The following is a 21626-nucleotide window of genomic DNA, read 5'->3' as shown; positions in this document are numbered from 1 at the left end:
TTCCTCGATTATATTAGTATCTCTCACTAGATGGTGAGTACCAAATACACTAAACGCTTACCTCATTAAGTATACAAAGCCTCGTTTTAATAGCAGGAGTCTAGAAGCATGTAGGAGGGATTGGCTACAATGGTTATTCCGCAGTTTTTCAAATGTAAAAATTGCTGAAGACCAACACTATTCCTTAAAGTTAAAGCGTAGCTTCTCGCCTCAGATACTCTCAAGCTTCACCTTTCGTCCCACTCTCATTAGCCTCGCCCGCTCGCGGCAGCCTCGACCAATCGGAACGCATAATTAGCCGAACCCACCTGTCAATCCGAGAACCGGCTGTCAGCGGAGTAGGCGGCGCGAGCACAGCGCGAGTGCGCCCCCCGCGCTCACGTGACGTGCGCGCTGTCGCTAGGTCGTTCCCTGTGATGGGAACTAGTCGCCACTGCACCGCTGCCCGCTCTGAACATGGCGGCGCTGGCACTGCTCCTGCTCGCCTGCCTGGCCAGCTTAGCCCGCGGCGGGGAAGAGAACAGCAGCGGTAGCAGCAGCCCGGAGACCGTCATCATCGGGCTCCGGCTGGAGGACACCGACGACGTGTCGTACATGGAGAACGGCGCGCTGCGGGTGAGCGAGCGCACTCGGGTGAAGCTGCGCGTCTACGGGCTGAACATCAACAACGAGACGTGGTCCCGCATAGCCTTCACCGAGCACGAGAGGAGCTGGCCAGCAGGCTCCGGCCCTGGGGTGGGGGAGGCGGTTCTGCAGCCCTGCGGCATCCGCACCTCGGACATCATCATCCTGCCCTCCATCGTGCTGCACCGCAGCACCTCGGGCATCGTGGAGATCGACATCAAGCCCCTGCGCAAAACTGAGAAGAGCAAGTCTTACTACCTGTGTACTTCACTCGCTGCCCCGCCTGGGGCAGCGACTGGGCCCGGACCCCAGCCCTGGACAGAGACCACCTGGGTGTACCATGATGGTGAGGACACCAAAGTGATCGTGGGCGAGGAGAAGAAGTTCTTATTACCCTTCTGGCTTCAGGTCATCTTCATTGGATTGCTACTGCTGCTCTCCGGGATGTTTAGCGGCTTGAACCTGGGCCTTATGGCTCTGGACCCCATGGAGTTGCGCATTGTACAGAATTGTGGCACTGAAAAGGAAAAGAACTATGCCAAGCGTATTGAGCCAGTGCGCCGACAGGGCAACTACCTGCTCTGCTCTCTTCTTCTGGGCAACGTGCTGGTCAACACTACTCTCACCATCCTGCTTGATGACATTGCTGGCTCGGGTCTGGTGGCTGTGGTGGTCTCCACCATTGGCATTGTTATCTTTGGCGAGATTGTGCCACAGGCCATCTGCTCGCGGCATGGTCTGGCCGTGGGAGCCAACACAATCTTCTTAACAAAGTTCTTTATGATGATGACCTTTCCGGCCTCTTACCCGGTCAGCAAACTGCTGGACTGTGTGTTAGGCCAGGAGATTGGCACCGTGTACAACCGTGAGAAGTTGTTGGAAATGTTGCGTGTAACCGACCCTTACAATGACCTGGTCAAGGAGGAGCTGAACATTATCCAGGGTGCCTTGGAGCTGCGCACCAAGACAGTGGAGGATGTTATGACTCCTCTCCGTGACTGCTTCATGATCGCTGGAGATGGCGTACTCGACTTCAATGCCATGTCTGAAATTATGGAGAGCGGCTACACTCGCATCCCGGTCTACGAGGGCGAACGTTCCAATATTGTGGACCTACTCTTTGTCAAGGACTTGGCATTTGTGGACCCCGATGACTGCACGCCACTCAAGACGATCACTCGCTTCTACAACCACCCACTGCACTTCGTCTTCAATGACACCAAGCTTGATGCCATGCTGGAGGAGTTCAAGAAAGGTGGGATTCTGCTTTCTGTTCTTCTCCTTTGTGCTTTTTGGAACTAGGCCTGTGCTGATTGTTTTTGATGAACTCTAAAAGGCGCATGTTTTCAGGTGATTCTGAGTTGGCTGAATCTACCAAACTTTTTAAAGTTTGAGCCTGTGGTCTAAAGTAGTGGTGCAGTGAGCGTATTTATATTAGTTTTTAAGCCCTGCCAAGGAGGTCAGACCTGATGGGATTCCTTGCACTGCATAGTTTGAGTTTGGCGGAATGGTAATCCTCCTCAGTAAAATTCAGAATCTATAAATAGCCGTAATCCTTAGTGAAATACAAAATGCCCAGGACTGCTGCCTTTAGGCATAAATTGTGCAATGAACGCACAATTCAAAGCTTTCTCAGAAGCTGACTTCCGTGTATGAGCATAGTTATCACACAAAACATACCGGTCACAATCTTTGAATGAAGAAGACAGTTATCTGAATAGCTAGCTACTCTTCATTAAGCAATCTGTAGCAAGCTCATTATTCTGACCGTTTCAGATTATAGCTTTTTTTCCTAGAATTGTCTCGTTTATATAAATTAATTAATCCAATAAAATGTAATTCCCAAAAGCATACATCTAATGATGGTTGCAGTAAAGCCTGCTGTGTATAATTTCATGCGCAATCTAGAGTTTTCTATGAAGATCTTTCTGTTTATATGTATGCTCCTTAAACATGCAGAAAATGGGCATGAACATGCTTATTGCATTTAGTAGAAAAAGCCTGGCGTTGCCCATTTCACCTCGCATTGTGTGCATAGCAAAGGGATCTTTCCAAAACGTCTCTGATTAAGATTTGTGCACGTGGGTAGCCTAAAAAACGCAAACCGTGCGCAGTAACGACCAAGTTAGCATACACCGTGCGCGCTTTCCATAATCTTACTTTATTTCAGAGAGTCGTTCATGGTTAGCATTCCTGTAGTCAGTGCACGGAATTCCCTCAGGAGCCTCAGTCCCAGTATTTTAAAGTTCCATGTCCGGTAGACGGAGTCGAAGTTGCCTGTGCGAGCACTGTAGAAGGAATGAATGAATGGTCGTTGTAGGACACTCGCCATGTCTCTTCCTGATGCATGCGGTTCATGCGCCCTGGTAGTAGGGGTGGCGAACTTCTGAGTGTTGGTGTACGTCGCTGACATCTGCAGACTGCAGGCGCCTGCCGACGAAATTCTAATTTTGAACTCTTTGATCTTTATTACTGGTTTGAACTCTGCACACTCTCATGGTCTATGAATGGCTTATTTACATCGCTGTTGTTGTTTGCCGCTGGTTTGATTTCTGCTCTTGAATGGCCAGTTTAGATCGCTTTATGTATTTATTTACTGATTTTACCTCAACACTGGGTTGCTACTAGTTGGTACTAGTTGGATCTCTGCACACTGCGATCGTCTGCAGTTTAATAGCTCATTTATGTTGCTCTTGGGGTTGATACTAATCTGATATCTGCACGGTGATCTCCTGCTGGTGAATGGCTCATTTAGGTCACGTTTGTTGCCTGTTTGATCTCTGCACACTGTGATCAGCTGCCCTTGAATGGCTCATTTAGGGCACTTGTGTTGTTTGTTACTAGTTGGAACACTGCGCACAGTGATCGCTCGCCTATGAATGTCTGACTCGGACCTGTGTAGCTGTTTGCTGCCTCTCCGATCTCTCGCTGACGGACGAGCTCTGTGATCGCGGTCAGGTGCAGGGACAGGGCAGCCGGCAGGAGCCGGAAAACGTCGGCTGACCCATTGGTCGGCTGTTGACTGACACGTCTTTATCACCTCTGCTAGTTTAGGCCCGCGGGCTGACCTGCTGTATCTCGGAGAACCTCACAATGCAGCTGCTGCACCAGCTCGTCCTGCTCCGCTCCCTCCAGGGCACTCGCAGGTCCTGGAAGGGCTACCTCTGTCCATACTGGTGGGGGGTGTGGGTGGAAATTGATCATTCTTGGTTTGATCTTCCCGATTAGATTACAAGATAAAAATACCTGTCGGAGATAACTATCGACTTCTGACCCCGCCTTTACCCAGTCACATTTTAATGATTTACCAATACAGAGCTGATACGGTTGGTTTACAACAGTCCAGTAAATGTCTGCGTTCACTGTGCTTCTTTCAGTTGCAACCTGCCAGTTTCAACTGCTTTCAGTTAGGCTGCTTTAAATACCTGCTAAAGCTGCATTCAGCAAGGCCTATACCACAGACCTGCCTCCCTGGGACTCTCGCTCAGAGAAGTGTCTTAATTTATATAAACTCACGTCCCTGGGTGTGCTTACTCGCAGAGAACAGGAGCACATCTCACGTGTGCGTAGACAGCCCCTCGATAGGGCTGGGCTGGTAGTTTAAATATTGTCTCCCCGTGAGGGCAAGGAGCAGTCGATGTACAGTGTACGAATGGACTAAGTGCCATCCTGGGTATTCTGTCTCCGAAAGGGTGCAACTATCAGTTTATCTGCTCTGCCTGAGTAGAACCACATCTCACATATTATATACTATCTCAGAATGGAAGCAATAATCAGTTTATACTGTTTTAGATAGGAGCAGGAGTTATTCTCCTGGTGGCGAACCCTGTCCTGCAACCCTCAAGGGAAAATAGGAAGGTCAAGAAACCTCTGATTGTAAGGTAAAGTAAAGTAAAGTCCACATTTGTAAAGCGCACAATCACCCGTAAGGGTCTCTAGGCGCTGGGGGGCCGTCGGGAAGATTAAGCGAGCTATTGCCCAGAGTCACATGGTGCTGGGCTAACCTGCCGCCGGAGCCGGGGATCGAACCGTGGTCCCCAGATTCCAGCGTCAGTCGCCCTGGCCGCGGCGCTATATGTTACACCTTGGCAGTTCGGGCTGGACTGTTTCCATGAGGCACAGGGTCAAGACTGATTTGCATATGGCCATGTCTGAACTGGGGTGGCTTGGTGAGCTGAATAATGATGGATTAAACCCAGATCTGTGACTGGGGGTGAATGTTTTGCCCTTGTGCAACATTCCATCCATCATCTTGTGTGTTTTGCTGTTACACCTGGAGTCAGATTGAAGAAAAGCCCAGGACAGAGCTGGCTGGAGAGTCCTGGTTGATGTCCAGAAGGGGTAGCAGGCATAAGTAAGTAGGAGTTATTCTCATTCATACTCAGTATATAATCTGTAAGATTTGTTTCCATTACCACACAGAAGACTGTATATACACTGTTTCTGAATGAGAATAAGTTGTTTAGTTCATATACTGTCTCCGAATGGGAGCAGATGTCAGTTTATATAATGTGTCTGGATTGGAGTATGTCTCACAAATTATATATTGCCTCTGAATATCAGCAGAGATCCGTTTGTATATGGTGTCTGAATGGGAGTATCAGTTATAATTTATATACTGTCTCTAAAAAATAGCAAGTATCATTTATAGAGCAGGTCTAACAGAATATATACTGACGCTGAATGTCAGCAGATATTCTTTTATGTAATGCATCTGGGCAGGAGCAGATCTCATACTGTTCACTGTGCATGAGAGCAGCTATCGTTTTTTATTTCAAGCTTACCCGGCAGCACAAGCTGTCTGGTTGTAAAAGACCTATTGTGAGTATATAGTGTGCTTAGAGCCCACTCTTTGCTTATCATTTGTTGGTTTTATTGTCACTCTCATTTGCTTGCCTCCTATTCAATAACTTGTGTTCCTTGTTGTCTCTCACTTGGAGCACATCCTCCTTACACTCATTTTGATTTGTATGATTAATATCTTTCCACTGCCTACATTTAAGGAACAATTTTTTTATTTTTGATTCAGCACTCCATGAGAGCGTATGTGTTTTCTAGCTCTCATCCTCATGTGCTGCTTCCTCCCATTAAATAACCTCAGCTATGTGTTGCTCTTCATGCACCCAGCTTGTCTGTTAAAGCACAGTAGTAGGGATATTGGGGTATTGCTGGAGAGCAGTCTTTAAGAGTTGTATTTGTTTTATCCCCTGCATTCCACATATTGCATTAAAACACAGGCTTTGGCACAGAAAGGCTTTTATGACACAGGGGAAGGGCCATCTGTTGCACTCACTCAGCGGGTGCCTGAGGTCTATAGAAGGTGGACTTAGTTTGACAATCTTCCTGGAGGCTGTAAGTGTGCTCCCTGGGCTGCTGCAAAGAAGCAAATGGCTAAAACCTGTCGGAAATAAATTTGGGATAGCTAAGCATTTCTCTTTATATTCTCTCACTTCATTCAGTTCCTGAGTGAGAAGTATTTGAGAAATAAAACCTGTTGTTTATCAAGATTGAAAACATTTACATTTAATGTACAGTTTGAACTTCCATTAGCTATGTTTGCTAATCCTCCAGTAAATCGATTTTTTTCTTGTACTCGCTTTAAACAATGCAGGCAAACATTGGCAAAGCCAACAGCTCACACTCAAAATATAATAAGGTGAAACCTACTGGCGTTGCCAATGCTTGTTATTTATATATCTATACAGTGTCACATTTGTAACATTTCTCAGATTATACTGTGTTACTGAATGCAGATATCTATTTATATACTGTCAGTGAGATTACGTCTTTTAGTTTATATATTATCTTGGAATGAGAGTACATCTCATAGTTTTACAAGGGAGCAGGTATTAGTATACCTATTTATTGTTTACAGGTGGCAGGAATTCTTCAAAATTATTTACTAGCCCAGAATGTCAGCAGATCTTGAACACTTTTATATACCTATTCCAAAAGGCAATACATCATACACTGGACCAGATGGGAACATATCTTGAAATGTTTTTTGCTGTCTCTTATGAGAGCTAACCTCATATAGGTTTTGTACTGGCTTTTGTGTGAGAACCAGAAAGCGATCAATGGAAATGCGTGAGTTTTGTTAGCAATTAGAAATTCCGTTGGTTAGCATTAGTCACGATTTATGTTATCCTGTTAGTGCAAGTTAGTCCTGACCCCAGTCAAATGAGCTGTCTGCCCACATTGATAGGCCGCGTGCATGGTGTTTGAGAACCCAAGGTACACCAGGCGAATCTCAGCCTTAGTGACAATTGCTTTATTGTCCCATTGAGACTGTTAAGGGAGGGCTATTTCTAGACGTCTGTCTCAAGATTGCGGCTCATTAAGGACTGAAACCTTACCAAGCAGTTGAGGCCCAGCAAGGCCAAAATACTTCTGTGGTTACTTGACTTTCAATGCAGAGACCTAACTTTCCAGCCCGCTCTGTTCCTTTTGGGATGGAGCCTAGGTATATTTGTAATGGTTATTTTCTTTCTGTAACAACTCAAACAAAATAATAGAACGTTGCGAGTAATGATCAATAATTAGGAGGAGTTGGTTCAGATATTTTCATGCATCACATTTTATTATTTCATATATGAACGAACCACATTTAGTTTATGTGACCTCAACTATAAGCAAAACTTGGACACATTATGTATGATGGCTCATAGTCGAGGAAGCCTCAAATGTATATTTGGAGTTCTGTAAGTGCAGTACTTTTTTAGTTTCATATGCTGGCTCAAATTTAAATACTCCTCTTATAGTTTACGTACTGGCTGTTGTAGAGCACGTCTCAGGTAGTTTGGGAAATAACTCGTATGTGAGCAAGAACCAGGTTGTTTATATACTGGATCATGTAGTTGAAAGCCTCAGGTAGTTTTATGTAGTGGCTCAAATGTAAGAAGAACTCCTAGTTCATACTGGCTCATGTTATGTCATGCATGAGCAAACCTCAGAGTAATTATGAAATAGTTCATGGGTGAACAAGAACTAGGATATTTACTCACTGGCCCCTGGGGTAGCAAGCCTAGCAAACTAGAGTGCATGCTCTGTTTGCGAGCTGGCCTTACAGTTTATCCACTCCCTATGAATAGGAGGAAATTCACAAGTCTCATAGTTCATCTACGGGCTCTGAATGGACACTATACTAAAATAGTTCCTTATCGAGTCAGAATAGGGGCAACTAGCAAATAATTTGCTTATTGTTTTAGAATAAGAGAATGTAATAAACTGGAACATCTCTAATCCAGCTTTATTTTTAGGACATCATGGAAAGGATATGATCACAACAAAACCTGTGTAGAAAAAGCCTCAACCTTGTACCTGCAAATAGTTAGTAAATTAATCAGTTTGTATACTCTCTCAGAGTGGGATTACGTTTCAAAATGTTATATACTGTCTGTGAAACGGAGACAGTAGCACTGTCTCTAAATGGGTGTAGATATCATTGATTATATTCTGTCTCCAAAGGCCAACACGTCTGGTAGTTTGTTTCTCCTTATACTTCTTGTGCTCTCCAGAATTCTAGCAGATCTTAGATACTTTATATACCTGTTTGCGAGTCTAAGAAGATTGCTAGAACTTTCGTTACTATACAAACCGGGACAGAAATAAAAACCAAGGGCTGCAATACAGGCTTTTTCGGTTAACAGCTGGGTATGATATTTTTTCACTCCCATGTTTCACTTATGAAGAATAGTCCTCATATCTGTTATAATCAAATCACTTTGTATCAGATATAAATTGTTCTTCAGCGGAAGTGTATGCAAACTGGTGTTTACAAACTACAATGCAGCACATATTTTAGATTAATTTATGTTTTCTGTTCAGAGGGACTCAGATGAGATTTCAGGAAGACTTCAAAAGTAGAGCACTTTGGTGGGACCACTTGTCATGTACTTTTATTAAATTACTCACCATGGTCTGTAAGCTTTGTGAATGAGGTCTGATCAGTGACATTGCACCTGTAATGTGATGAGCCTGCTACTGGGTTCCCCAGATAATGATTGCGGCATCGGCTATGTTAGCTTAGATCAGCACTGGCAGCTGGCACTTTGCCCCCTCTGTATCTAAGGAGAAAGGGATCAGAGTTCAGAGTGCCTGTGATTCAGGAAAAACAGTAATCTCCCAGGATTTGGTGAGGTGATGGGGCACAGGGACAGAGTGTGAGACCTACTTTAGTTTGTTTCTATAATACAGAAACCCTTCATATGTTCTACATCATATTTAATGTCAAACATAAAAGAAGGTATAGCATCTCCTATTGTTTATGATGCAACTTCTCTTTAGCCTAACAACAAAGAAGACCTACGTGTCTAAAGTTGATTATCAATTCCATTGTGTTTTAACGTTCAAATTACTTACTGTAGATATGCCTGCATCTTAACACAAGAAAAAAATATGCAAAATTTGCTGTCAGAGATGGGTTTGACTACTATGGACGCTATATTCCCACAAAATAACTTCATTAACATGACAGACCCTTCACTTTGCGCCCATCAAATTCCAATGAAGAAATTTGCTTACTTACGACTACGCTCCGGGATTAGGACATTATACAATACATTACATTTCCAGATGAACCCCCACAATCAAACACATTACAGATACTGCTAATGGCCCCTAACCGGAGAAACATAGTGACTCGCCTGTACAATGCGGCCCAAGCGGAACAGGCCGAGAAACCTAATACGGCGGTGCAAAAGTGGGAAATGATGTTGGGCGAGATAATAGCTGAGTATGACTGGAATTACAGCTGTACACAACTCACTTTACTCACATCCAACTGTAACTTCCTCATTATTCACTTCAAATGTATTCACCAACTATATTTCACGCCTACTAAACTACACAGACTAGGCCTTAGAGAGTCGGGTAGCTGTCAAAGGTGCAAGGCACCGAGCACGGACTTCTTACATATGTCATGGGCATGCCCTCCGTTACAGATCTACTGGAGTGAAGTCCCTAATGCACTCACCGAGATGCTATCGGATCAGATACCTAACACTCCCCTGGTGTGCATTTTAGGAGTTAGGAAACTTAAATATGCTAGGTGAAGAAAATTCTTGGCGGTCTCACTATTGCTAGCTTAGAGACGCATAGCGATGAGATGGGGAAGCAAGAGACCCCCTAGACTAAAATATTGGATCACAGATATGTCTTACTGTAAGGCAACGCTGGAGACCTATGCTGAGACATTCCACAAGCCTCGAGGCCCAGAGATTTCTGGGAACCACTGGTTAAATACTTACTGAAGATCTCAGAGACCGAAGGAGCAGACTGATCTATAGGATCAATCCTCGCCAGACGTGTATAAAAAAAAACAAAAAACAAAAAAAAACAACACAGAACATAACTCGCGCGCATTAAGCACAATACACAGAAGGTGTCGGGGACCCTAGCGTGAGTGAGGGTACTCTTGAATACCTGGTTCTTTACTGCCGTGATGAAGGGTTGAAATGGTGTTCAATGATTGTATAAGTTACAGAATGTATTCCCATGTGCTTTGTAAAGTTATTGTATGATATCTCCAATACCTATTACTGCTATGTAACTTCTGGTTGGTGCAAAAAAAAAAAGCTATGCCTGCATCACATAAAGATTCTGATAACCCCTGAAAAAGAGCAGGCCCACCTGAAAACAGCAATCAGCGGAGGTGAAATGAGTACTCACACTTTTCGGTTTCTACTCCAGAGCACGGTCCTTGCTAGTTTGAGACCTCTTAATTTGAATGCTTTGAAATGTCTGGATTTCTCTGTGTAATTTAAGTGATGTCAGGGCCGGACTAACTGTACCATTCATTCCCCCGGGAGGCTGGAAGAGTGGGGGCCGATTTTGTAGCGACGTGGGCCAGTTTTGCAGTGGTGCTGCAATACTGTAACAAAAGCAGCTATGCTTCACACTTACTACCACCCCCTTGGGGACAGGGGTGGCTAGTCTGACAAAATCGGCCTAATGGTCCCAGTCCGGCCCTGAGTAATGTACACTGCGCTTATAGAAACTAAACCCACTTGCTATGTATAAGTTGTGGCTTTGGATGTTTGTACTAACACACATTAGTATTTTGTCTGATTTTCCTCTCCCAGTCCATGTGTAATGAGGTTGCATTACATTATGTAGGGACTGGGACGAGAAGAAAAGGGTTTGCATATTGAAGATTGTCCATTGAAGAGTCCCAATTAAATTAGTATAGATCTCCACCCCACCCTGGTAATATTGCGCTATAGTTTTTGGGTCATATTGTGCTCTAAAAGGTAATAAAGGTGGTGCTGGAGTCTCTCCTCAATATTTTAGTTCCTTCATTTGAATCCAATACTTACGAACTTCAGTGATTTTTTTTTTTATGTCTGAAAAAGCACAAGGTAAAAAGACGTCAGCTCCTCCCCAGTTGTGGCTTATTTGTTCTGTTTAGGGGAATCTTAGATTTAGATAGTAGGCCTTCGAAACCTCCTTTATACATGTAAAAGTTAGTTTGATTAACTGCAGCCTGATCGAGTAACACATTACATAAGCAGACACATAATATCAGTCTCTGGAGTCCTACTGTCATTTTTGTTGATGATCGCTGAACCTTCTGCATCAGAGGCAGTTATTGGTTTCACTTGTTTGAAACTTCAATAGGTAACTTCCTCACATCTGTGGCATTATGTTGAAAACGTAAAAATTGAGCATTTTTTAAAAATACACTTCGATTTGTGTGTGCCATGTGCGTTTGTTTATGGACATATTTCAAAATTATTTTACTGTTGGGACTGCATCGTTGCAACTAGTAGTCCAGACATTACCTGTATCGAGTGAAAAAGTGAGTCAAATCCAGTGTAAAAAAGAATTGGCAATGCCAATAGGTCTGTCTTTAAAGGAATGTTGTAAGCATTAGCGGCTGGCATGGAATGAGGGTAAAGAGACTGGGGGACAAAATAATAATAAAAAAAAATACCACTCACCTCGTCCACCGACCGTCTCTCTCCTCCGCTTTTCCAGAACCAGGAAGCACCCAGGCTCCGCATAGCCAATCACAATGCTGCAATGCAGCGTTGTGATCGGCTCCCCTAAGCCAATCACAACACTGCAATGCAGTGTTGTGATTGGTCTGAGTGCCTTGAATCCGTGCTCAGAAGGATACTGGGGGCCTAGGAATGTTCCCCACCATGCTGTGTAATGCAGCCTGGTAGGGAACAGGCAAAGTGTGCATGATTGTTTGGCTGGGCCAGGACAGCCCACTTGGAGTGTGCAAACCACTCCTCCCCCTGTGCCTCCAGCCCTGAACTCCAGAAAACTAAAATGATAATAACTATGTTATTATCATTTTATTTTCCCTGGTTAAAGAGCAGTAGGGCAACGCTCCTCGGCCTTAGCGCAACAGCCGCCCCTGGTTGTTAGGTAATGTGAAACATTACAAGTAGATAGTATGGGACTGGCTATGTGTTTGTGTGGAAGCAAAGAGCTAAATAATAATATTGGCGTATGTTAAAAAGTCAGGTAACCAGATCTAAAAATCCATGTGGGTTAAAGACCACCCTCCTCCCATATTTGCTTCTGCCAGAGAAAAACACCATAAGTTATCTAGTTATGTAAGACACTTTAATAGCATTACAATGTTGTGTGTCTGTGTCCCTGAAAGTTTAAGATTGAGCAGCAGGATAAAAAAAACAAAATGATCACAGCTGTGTGGAGGGCTACCATTTTTATGGAAGCACACAACTTCTGCCCAATTAAGAGATACTGCTGGCTCCCTACATGTGGGCGGAGCTAAAGCCAGTTTTCTGGTGATCATAACATAATTGTCTGGTGACAACTGTGCTGTCAAGCGAGACTCTAAATATAACAAAAGGCATGTCTACATTAAACATTGCTCCAATGTGGAGCAGGAGAGATAAACAGGTGCAAATGCATGCCTGAAATAAACCACACATGTCGAAAAATGCAAGGAGGAGGTTTGGATGCATGCAACGTGGAGAACTACTGCCCCCGTAAAGGTCACTCTCAGAATGCTTTGAGGCATAATGAAAATCATCTGCTTGATTGAATAAATTATTAACTGTGTGCTGAAAATGAAGAATAGGTTGCACTAATTAAAATAGTCAAATGAACTGCATTTCACAAATAGAGGATCACCAATGATTTATCACCAAACAGCAGTGGCAGCCCCCCCCTGCTAACGAGGGGGAGCGTCGCCCAATACTTTTTAGCAATGAAATAAAAATAAAATAAAATGATAATATATTCGTTTTATTATCATTTTATTTTGTCCTACTGCGGCAGCTTTGCGGGGTGGCCTGCTCACAGAGGAGGCAGGGAAGGAGTGTACCCTCCTAAGTTCACAGTGACTGTTTGATTGGCCCTCTAGGGCCGGCCAAACATGCACCCTTCCATGTTCCCCATGCAGGCTGCAATACAGGCTGCATGGAGAACATGCCCAGGCTCCCAGTCGGCATCAGAGCGCTGAACCACGACGCTCAGACCAATCACAACGCTGCAGTGTTGTGATTTGCTGATTGGGAGCCTGGGTGTATTTCCTGTTCAGGCCGAGTGAAGGACTACGGAGGAGAGATGCAGTGAGGTTTATTTTTTAATACCCACTTCTCCCCACGTCCTCCCCCCTCGCGCTCCGCCCCCCCCTACCTCCGATCCGTGCCAGCCACCGCTGCCAAATAGTGGGCTAACTACAATGTTGATAACGTAAGCCAAATAACGTTGAAATTGCCGTCTGATGAAGAGACGGCTGTGCATGGGAAGTCACTCTACATTCTGAAGCAGTGATTTCTTCAACAGGGGCTATGACTACAACACTTTCTCAAACATTTGATTCTTTTCACCTCTTCGGCCAGTGGCTGCCATGTTTTCCCATCTCTTTAAGCCCTTGATGGATCTCCTTGCTAATGGTTCTGAAAATGTCCTCCTATATTCCCCTTTTGTTACAATTCCCACACATGGTTGCTAGTTGCTGCATGGGATACTCATCACTTTTTCAACAGTTTTTGCATCCGATTCAGATTCAAGAGGTCTTTATTCGATTTGCATCATAAAAGACAAGTACATATTAAAAAGCAGTTCATACACTTTTACATATAAGATAATAAATACATTACATTTTAAAACCATGTTAAGAAGAGTATTACATTTTTAGACAATGATGTACAAAAAGACCCCTTACTACATAAAAACAATGCTACATTGGAGCTAAAAGTTGTAAAAACATATACAGTGGGAACTTCATTTGCCAAGGTTGCGAGTACGAGTTGACCAAGCCCAACTCACAAATTTTGCTACACCAATGGCGAAAGGGGGGGAAGTATCTGTTTTAAGAATCCTAGTCGCTGCCACTGCAGATCTAGTACCTAGTAGGCGGCAAACTGGCAAAAGCCAAACTTTTCTGGGTAACAAGTACTTAGGGGAGCAAAAGAAGAGATGTTCAATATTCTCTACTGCTGTTACACAGAAAGGACACTTGTCGCTACCACCAGTTGACCAGGAATGCGTAAGCCCCCTCACAGGTAACGAGCCTACTCGTAATTGGTGATACAGTTTGCGATCATTTGGCTTAGTAATTAAGTCCCAGTAGGCTTCATATTAGGGACATCCTTTACAACCAAGAATTCAAGTGACATGGTAGGACCAACAACCATAGCGGATCTCCTCTCAGCGATCCAGTGCCAATAAATATCTTTAAGTGCCTTTTTTGATGGAAAGGTCGCACGTGCAGGATCAACCCACAATGCCTCCAGGCTCAAGTTTTTTAAAAGCATGCTGAGATGAGAGAACCAGGGAACCCGATGGGACCCTTCAAGCCCCCTCACCTCAATGATAGCCTCAGCAAACAGGGTTAGTTCGGGTGTAGTCCACAGACGACGCCAGAACGCCAGTGGTCTATACCGTACCACGTCCTCAATGGATTTAACACCTAAATTAAGCTGCAGGGGTAAGGAGGGTGTTGATTGTGGGAGACCAATTGCCATTCTGAGGAACCTATTCTGAGCCACCCTCAGAGTGGATAGATCACTATACCCCCACAGTTCAGCACCATAGATAGTTGCAGGGATTATCTTGGAGCCATAAATTTTTACCAACGGTGCCAGGGGTTTAGTGAGAGATTTTGCGAGCTCCTTCAGTAGGGCACCCCCAAGTTGAGCATGTTTCAAGGTCATAAGATCCAATTGGAGTTTCCAGCTCAAGTTCTCACTTAATGTGACACCCAGGTATGTAAAAACCTCCGTTTGTTCCAAAATGGCTCCACTCATCAACACCTTAGCCTTCACAGCCTTGGGACCTCGCAGGACCATAAATTTGGTCTTGTTGACGTTCACTTCTAACTCATGGTCGCTGCAGAAACACTCAAAACGGGCCAGTGCAGACTGAAGGCCCTGCCTCGTTTTTGAAATAATTAGAGTGTCGTCCGCGAACATAAGGAGGGGAATTTTCCTTCCAGCAAGGGAGGGCGCGTCCGTTGGATAATTAGAAAAATACTTGGTCACCCCATTAATAAACAAGGAAAAAAGGGTGGGGGCCAACACACACCCTTGTCTAACCCCCTTAGCAACTTTAAAACTGCCAGTGACCTCCCCTGGACCGCCCCATCTTACTTTGGCATAAGTGTTTGAGTGCAGATTAATCAGCAGCGCCACCAGCTCTTTGGGCATGCCCAAATCCAGCAGGACTTCCCAGAGCTTGGTCCTGGGCACTAGGTCGAACGCAGACCTAAGGTCCACAAATGCCGCAAACAACAAACCTCCCCCAAGATAGACCACCTTCCAATATAGTAGCATGAATCTAAAAACTTGCTCTAAAGTCCCCATATGTTGCCGAAAACCCGCCTGAAGAGGACTTAAAACATCATGATCAGAGATCCAAGTCTGGATCCTACCCAAAAGAAGGCGAGCCACAATCTTTTGTACAGCGTCAATCAGGCTAATAGGTCGATAATCAGCCGTTACTGAGCGATCACCCTTCTTGTGAATGGGGAGGATCTCCGCCCCCAGCCATGAATCGGGGACTTTCGCGCCCCTTGCCAAGGCATTGGCTAAAAGAACAATGTTCCTGCTTAAACATATCAGCTGGTATGCAGTCAGGTCCTGGTGCTTTACCCCCCGGGATAACCCTTAACACTGCCCTCACTTCAGCAGGCGTAAAAACCAAGGCTTCGTTGGAAGTAATGGGCAACAAAATTGCAGAACTAGTGACATTTGCTTTGAATTGATTCCCATAGTATTCGACCCATTCCTTTGGCTCAACACAATTTGAGGGGGATCTATCCTGTGGGCGATTGCCCCATTTAAGCTGCCGCCAGAATTTAATCATGTTATTACTCTGGCAAGCCTCCAACAATTCCTTCCAACGGGTCTCGTCCCAGTTCTTCTTAGCTGTGGCCTGCACTGCTTTGTAGGTGGCCCTGCAGCTGCGGATTAAGCTCTGATCTCTTGACTTTAAAGCCGCATGCAGCGCCTTTTGTGACTCCCTGCATGCACTATCAAACCAGGTTAAGGCCTTCAGCTTATTTCTTCTAGGGCCAATGGATTTAATAAAGAGAGTTTTGAGATTTAAAAAAAGATCCCTATGTAGTGTAGTAATGTTATCCAGAAGGGCCGACTCTTGGCTGAACCCGCTGATTTGAATCATTGTATCCCTCAGCATGGTTCTAATCCTTGACAGAACCTCCTCATCCAGGGCTTTTTTAGGCCAGCTGACCCTTCTTTCGTTATTGGATAGTAAGACCTGCGGCAGGGACGCCTCTGCCACCGAGGGGTCTGCAAAGGAACCTTCTTTGATCGATAGAACCAGGGGGTTGTGATCACTCTTGGCTCTATTTACTACCACCATATCCAGCAGACTGGGCCACATTTCCACATTCACCAGGATATAATCAATACGGGAACCAGATCTGCCGTTATCGTAGGTCATTGCCCCCATCCTATCGGACTTCAGACGCCCATTGACTGCACGCATTCCCTGATTCAAGCATAGACCCTTTAAAAATATGGCTGATTGGGACCATTTCTTAATAGGTTGTAATTCCAAACCCGGAATGCCCCATAAAGAATCGTCATCTTCGGTGAGCATACCATCATCCAGCCCCATAGGTTCAAAGCAGGTATTGAAGTCCCCCAATACCACCCTATTAGTATTCACCGGCAATGAGCTTAAGAGACCCTCCAACGCCAGGGCAACAGGAGAACATTTTCCCCCTTGGATACCCCGCATATAGATATTTACAATCACCATAGTCCGTCCCGAAGACGATTTTACCCGTATGGCCAGCATATCGGGGTTATCCAGCGGGAGCTCCTCCACTGATACTCCCACATGCTGGCGTACCCAAATTGCTAGACCACGCACTGGTCTGCCCCTTGCACCCTTCACAGCTGGTCTAAAAAAATTCAGAAAACCAGCGCGAAAAATAGGCCGGGTAGCCCAGGTTTCCTGGAATGTCCAAATATCAGAATGGTCTATGAAGGACCCCCAGTCGGGCAGATCAAGCTTTGATTCAAGGCCAGCAATATTCCACGAGCATATCCGTAACATCGGTAAACACAGATCAGTTGCCCCCTTCCCAACTCCTGCCAGGCTAGATATGGCTGGGCCGGGTGGACAAAGAGTTGGGCTAGCATAAATGCAAGAAGGTAGGGAACTTACAGGCAAGACTGAAAATAATGATTCACCAAGGGTAGCTTTATCAACATTTGAACCAACAGATATCCCCTGTTCAGATCCCACTAAAAAAGAACAGTAGTCAGCAGAAGGGAGTACAGTTTTAAGCTCTGCGGTTTGTGCAGACAAAGGGCTCTCGTATGCTGGATGTAATAAAGAGATTGATGTTGGAGTCACCGTACCCGGTGGACTATCGACAGAGTACCCCGGCTGTCAATCACACCCATCGAAGCAGGAGAAAATGTTAAATCTGTTAGATGTTTCTAACGGGGTAAATGGAATCAAATGATCCATTCTCCTGTTCCCATGTAAGTGGTCCAACCTCCCTGGAGGCATACTATATCTTCTAACAGGCACTGTACTCCACCCAAGATCGTTCCTCGTGGGCAGAGGTCTAAGAACTTGCCCCGTGTAACTTTTATTGGGTTGCATATACCTGTCAGGCTGCATGTCAGCTAATCCGCCCGAATAGAAGGGGGAGGGGGGGTCACAAGGGATCTTGGGTAAAGGAATGTTAAGTCATATGGGACTATGGCACTGCTCAGATTCCCCGTGGACCCATTCAATATAAGTCTGACTGCCTCTGGGTCTCTAAAGTTTATTACAATAAGATCTCCCTTCAAATTTTTCTCCCTACTGCCCAACCAGGAGAGACGCCTGACATGAACAATCTCTCCATTAACATAATAAGGGAGTGGTCTGTTTAGTCCAAGCCAGTGCAGTGTTTTGTTTTTTAACTGGGAGTACCCCTCCCTTTTGCCTGCCTCCAGGGTTGGGACTCCTGTGAGCACGACCACAAAAGGCACAGCGTCGGGAGGCAATTCAACAACATTAGGGCCCTGCAGTTTATCATTGGTAGGTCGACTCAACCTTCCCCGACCCACTCGCTTATTCGGGGTAGTTGGATTTTCCCCACCCTTCTGGGATTCTCTAGCAACCAATGCAGCTGATTTGGCTGCTGACACCAAGGGGACCTGTTGGACAGATTGCTGAGTTGCTAATACTCCCGAATGGGAATTGACAGGGGGTTTATTAATTTTGGTAATGCCCTTAGTAGGGCCCTTGGGAGAAGCCGGGGACGGGACAGGAGCAATTTGAGCCTGAACTGTGACCATCGATGGAAGAACTGGCCTTTCAATAGACAAAGAAGGCCCTGCCCCGGCATTATCGACAAACAATGACTCAAGGTTCCCCAGCCGTTGTTCCACCCTCTTCAGAATGTCTAGTATTGGGTGCATGAAGGACCTAAGTAGGTGCTCAATAGAATCACAGGGGGAGTCAGGCAATAAGACTTTCTCTAAGGGGGAAAGGGCTGGCCTCATTTCACATAATGGGTTGGTAGCAGGCATTATATCGGCTGTGACTAATACCTCAGAAGCCGGTGGCACTACAACAGAAATTTCTGAGGCCTTGACCTTAGACACAGCCGATACATTAGATTTTAATGATTTGCCAAACTCAGAATGACTGAGCTTACTCCTCTGAGCTACCCCCCTTCTCCGTTTGGCTGGAGGAGGACCTTGAGCTTTGGGAACATAGGGCAACTTGCCCTTCTTTTTAAGAAGCTCCCTGGCTGGAAGAGAAGGCACATTAATTACGTCTGGTCCTGTACTATGAATACTTGGGGTCGCCTCATTGGGTAGAGGGGCAGTGTTTACAACAACATGTTGCGGCGAGATGTCTCTAAGAAGTACAGGAAAAGTGTCCAAGGACAGTGGGTCCTCGCTGGAGGAGACAGAAACAGAGTCCGGCGAAACGGATACAACCATCAAGTCCAACAAGGGTCTATTTTTCATGGCTTCAATGGAGTGGCGTCGTTCAGTCCTGCGCTCTGCCATCACAATATCCTTATCCAACTCCGTGGCAGCCCTCGTAAAGTAGTTCTCTAGTGTACCTTTACTGCCCCCCGCAGACAGCGATTTATCACAGTTTGTAGACATGATATCTATGTCCTACCTTACCAACAGCCTGGGGGTTTGTAAAGGCGAAAGAGGGGTGGCCCGTCCCGTCCTCCTCCGTCCCCGGACGGCCACAGACGGCCCGCCCTTTGCCCGGGCTTCGCCCGGCGTCCCGCGAGGGAGGGAGTGCGCCAATTTTATGCGCCTCCTGGCGCTTGCGGATGGTGCTCGGAAGGCGCAGTGCCTGCTGGGGCTTGTGGTTCCCCTGGCCCGCCCTCCACACTGCGGCAGCTCTCCAGGTGACCAGGGAGGCGTACGGCGGGAGGCGGGATGCAGGATAACGCCTGCGGCAGCAGCGAGGCGGCAGGTAGGCAGTGCAAGCAGCTTTGCTTCGGAAAGAAACGTGGCACGGCAAGTCCAAACAAAAGGAAAGTTCCCCCGCTCTGCAGGGAGTGCGCCAATTTTATGCGCCTCCTGGCGCTTGTGGATGGTGCTCGGAAGGCGCAGTGCCTGCTGGGGCTTGTGGTTCCCCTGGCCCGCCCTCCACACTGCGGCAGCTCTCCAGGTGACCAGGGAGTCGTGCGGCGGGATGCAGGATAACGCCTGCGGCAGCAGCGAGGCGGCAGGTAGGCAGTGCAAGCAGCTTTGCTTCGGAAAGAAACGTGGCACGGCAAGTCCAAACAAAAGGAAAGTTCCCCCGCTCTGCAGGGAGTGCGCCAATTTTATGCGCCTCCTGGCGCTTGTGGATGGTGCTCGGAAGGCGCAGTGCCTGCTGGGGCTTGTGGTTCCCCTGGCCCGCCCTCCACACTGCGGCAGCTCTCCAGGTGACCAGGGAGGCGTGCGGCGGGAGGCGGGATGCAGGATAACGCCTGCGGCAGCAGCGAGGCGGCAGGTAGGCAGTGCAAGCAGCTTTGCTTCGGAAAGAAACGTGGCACGGCAAGTCCAAACAAAAGGAAAGTTCCCCCGCTCTGCAGGGAGTGCGCCAATTTTATGCGCCTCCTGGCGCTTGTGGATGGTGCTCGGAAGGCGCAGTGCCTGCTGGGGCTTGTGGTTCCCCTGGCCCGCCCTCCACACTGCGGCAGCTCTCCAGGTGACCAGGGAGGCGTGCGGCGGGAGGCGGGATGCAGGATAACGCCTGCGGCAGCAGCGAGGCGGCAGGTAGGCAGTGCAAGCAGCTTTGCTTCGGAAAGAAACGTGGCACGGCAAGTCCAAACATAAGGAAAGTTCCCTCGCTCTGCAGGGAGTGCGCCAATTTTATGCGCCTCCTGGCGCTTGTGGATGGTGCTCGGAAGGCGCAGTGCCTGCTGGGGCTTGTGGTTCCCCTGGCCCGCCCTCCACACTGCGGCAGCTCTCCAGGTGACCAGGGAGGCGTGCGGCGGGAGGCAGGATGCAGGATAACGCCTGCGGCAGCAGCGAGGCGGCAGGTAGGCAGTGCAAGCAGCTTTGCTTCGGAAAGAAACGTGGCACGGCAAGTCCAAACAAAAGGAAAGTTTGCATCCGTTTTTTACATAAACTCTGAAAGGACAAGTATCCATCATTTAAAATGCCCCCTTTTCTGTGTCACAGACGTTTTTTACCACAGTGTAATCCTATCCTTTACCTTGCATTTACCTTCTCTTTACTTTTTGACCTTTCAATCTCCAGTCTTTCTTTACTTTCTACTTTTTCTACCGAAACACGGATGACGCGGTGTTGCAGCACTCAACTGTGATGTCTGCCAGTCATTCCAGTTTTCGGTGGGAGATTGTGTATTTAAAGGCAGAGTCAGCACAGGCTCACTGTCATTTGACCAACAGCAGACAGACTGACGCTGTTGTGCTTCCCGCGTAGTGGATCGTCACCAGGCGTGCAACACCCATTGGCCTCAAAGGGCTTCAGCCCCCCCCCGTCGTGTGTGGGAGCCCGGGATGAGACACTTCCCGGGCCGCTCACAGCGGCACCCGAGCACTTAACAGGTCTTTAAAAGACCTTGTGCATGTTAATGGGGCTTTGTTGTTTCACCCCTTCTAAGAGCCCCTGCAGCTCGACTCTGCCGATTGCCTAATGATTCAGCCCCCCCCCCGAAATTTTTTCTTAGCCCCCCCCGAAATTTGACTCTAGTTGCGCCTCTGATCGTCACGCGCTTTGAGGACTGCTATTATTGAAGGTAAAAACCTGATGATGCTGCGCACACATAGGAACTCTAGTAGTTTCACTCTCCCTGTTGCCTCACTAATCGGCTGATTCTGTTAATTACAGGATTCGTCTTTATTGAAAAATACTTGTATCTATAGATGAGCTTCATACCATATGTAGGTAAGAACCTTTGGCCTTGCCCGCCATTGCTCCACCGCGCAATGCCTTTATGCAGAAAAACTAAATGTAACTCTGTCCCCCCTGCTATTCTCCGGTACAGACCACCATATTGAACATTTGTGATTCACAGGTCAGCGTGACAGCACCGCTTGTGATTAAAACTCAACTCCA

General features: G+C 46.6%; 1 protein-coding gene across 5 annotated transcripts in view; it reads left to right on the top strand.

Moving 5' to 3' along the window:
- Window positions 1-283: 283 nt before the first annotated feature.
- CNNM2 (cyclin and CBS domain divalent metal cation transport mediator 2) overlaps window positions 284-21626 on the top strand; it is a 1049463-nt gene continuing 1028120 nt past the window's right edge. For 3 of the 5 annotated variants that reach the window (XM_078643679.1, XM_078643674.1, XM_078643676.1), the window contains exon 1: window positions 404-1879. In XM_078643679.1, coding sequence (XP_078499805.1) covers window positions 457-1879 — 1423 coding nt within the window. In that variant the 5' untranslated portion in view covers window positions 404-456. Of the gene's footprint in view, window positions 1880-21626 lie in introns of all 5 variants that reach the window. The other 2 variants (XM_078643677.1, XM_078643678.1) reach the window with 2 other exon arrangements.

Source organism: Lissotriton helveticus, chromosome 5_1 (assembly GCF_964261635.1).
Source record: "Lissotriton helveticus chromosome 5_1, aLisHel1.1, whole genome shotgun sequence".
In the NCBI taxonomy this organism is placed as follows: Eukaryota; Metazoa; Chordata; class Amphibia; order Caudata; family Salamandridae; genus Lissotriton; species Lissotriton helveticus.
The sequence above is the reverse complement of the archived record's forward strand: the minus strand, read 5'-3'. Positions and strand labels throughout refer to the sequence as shown.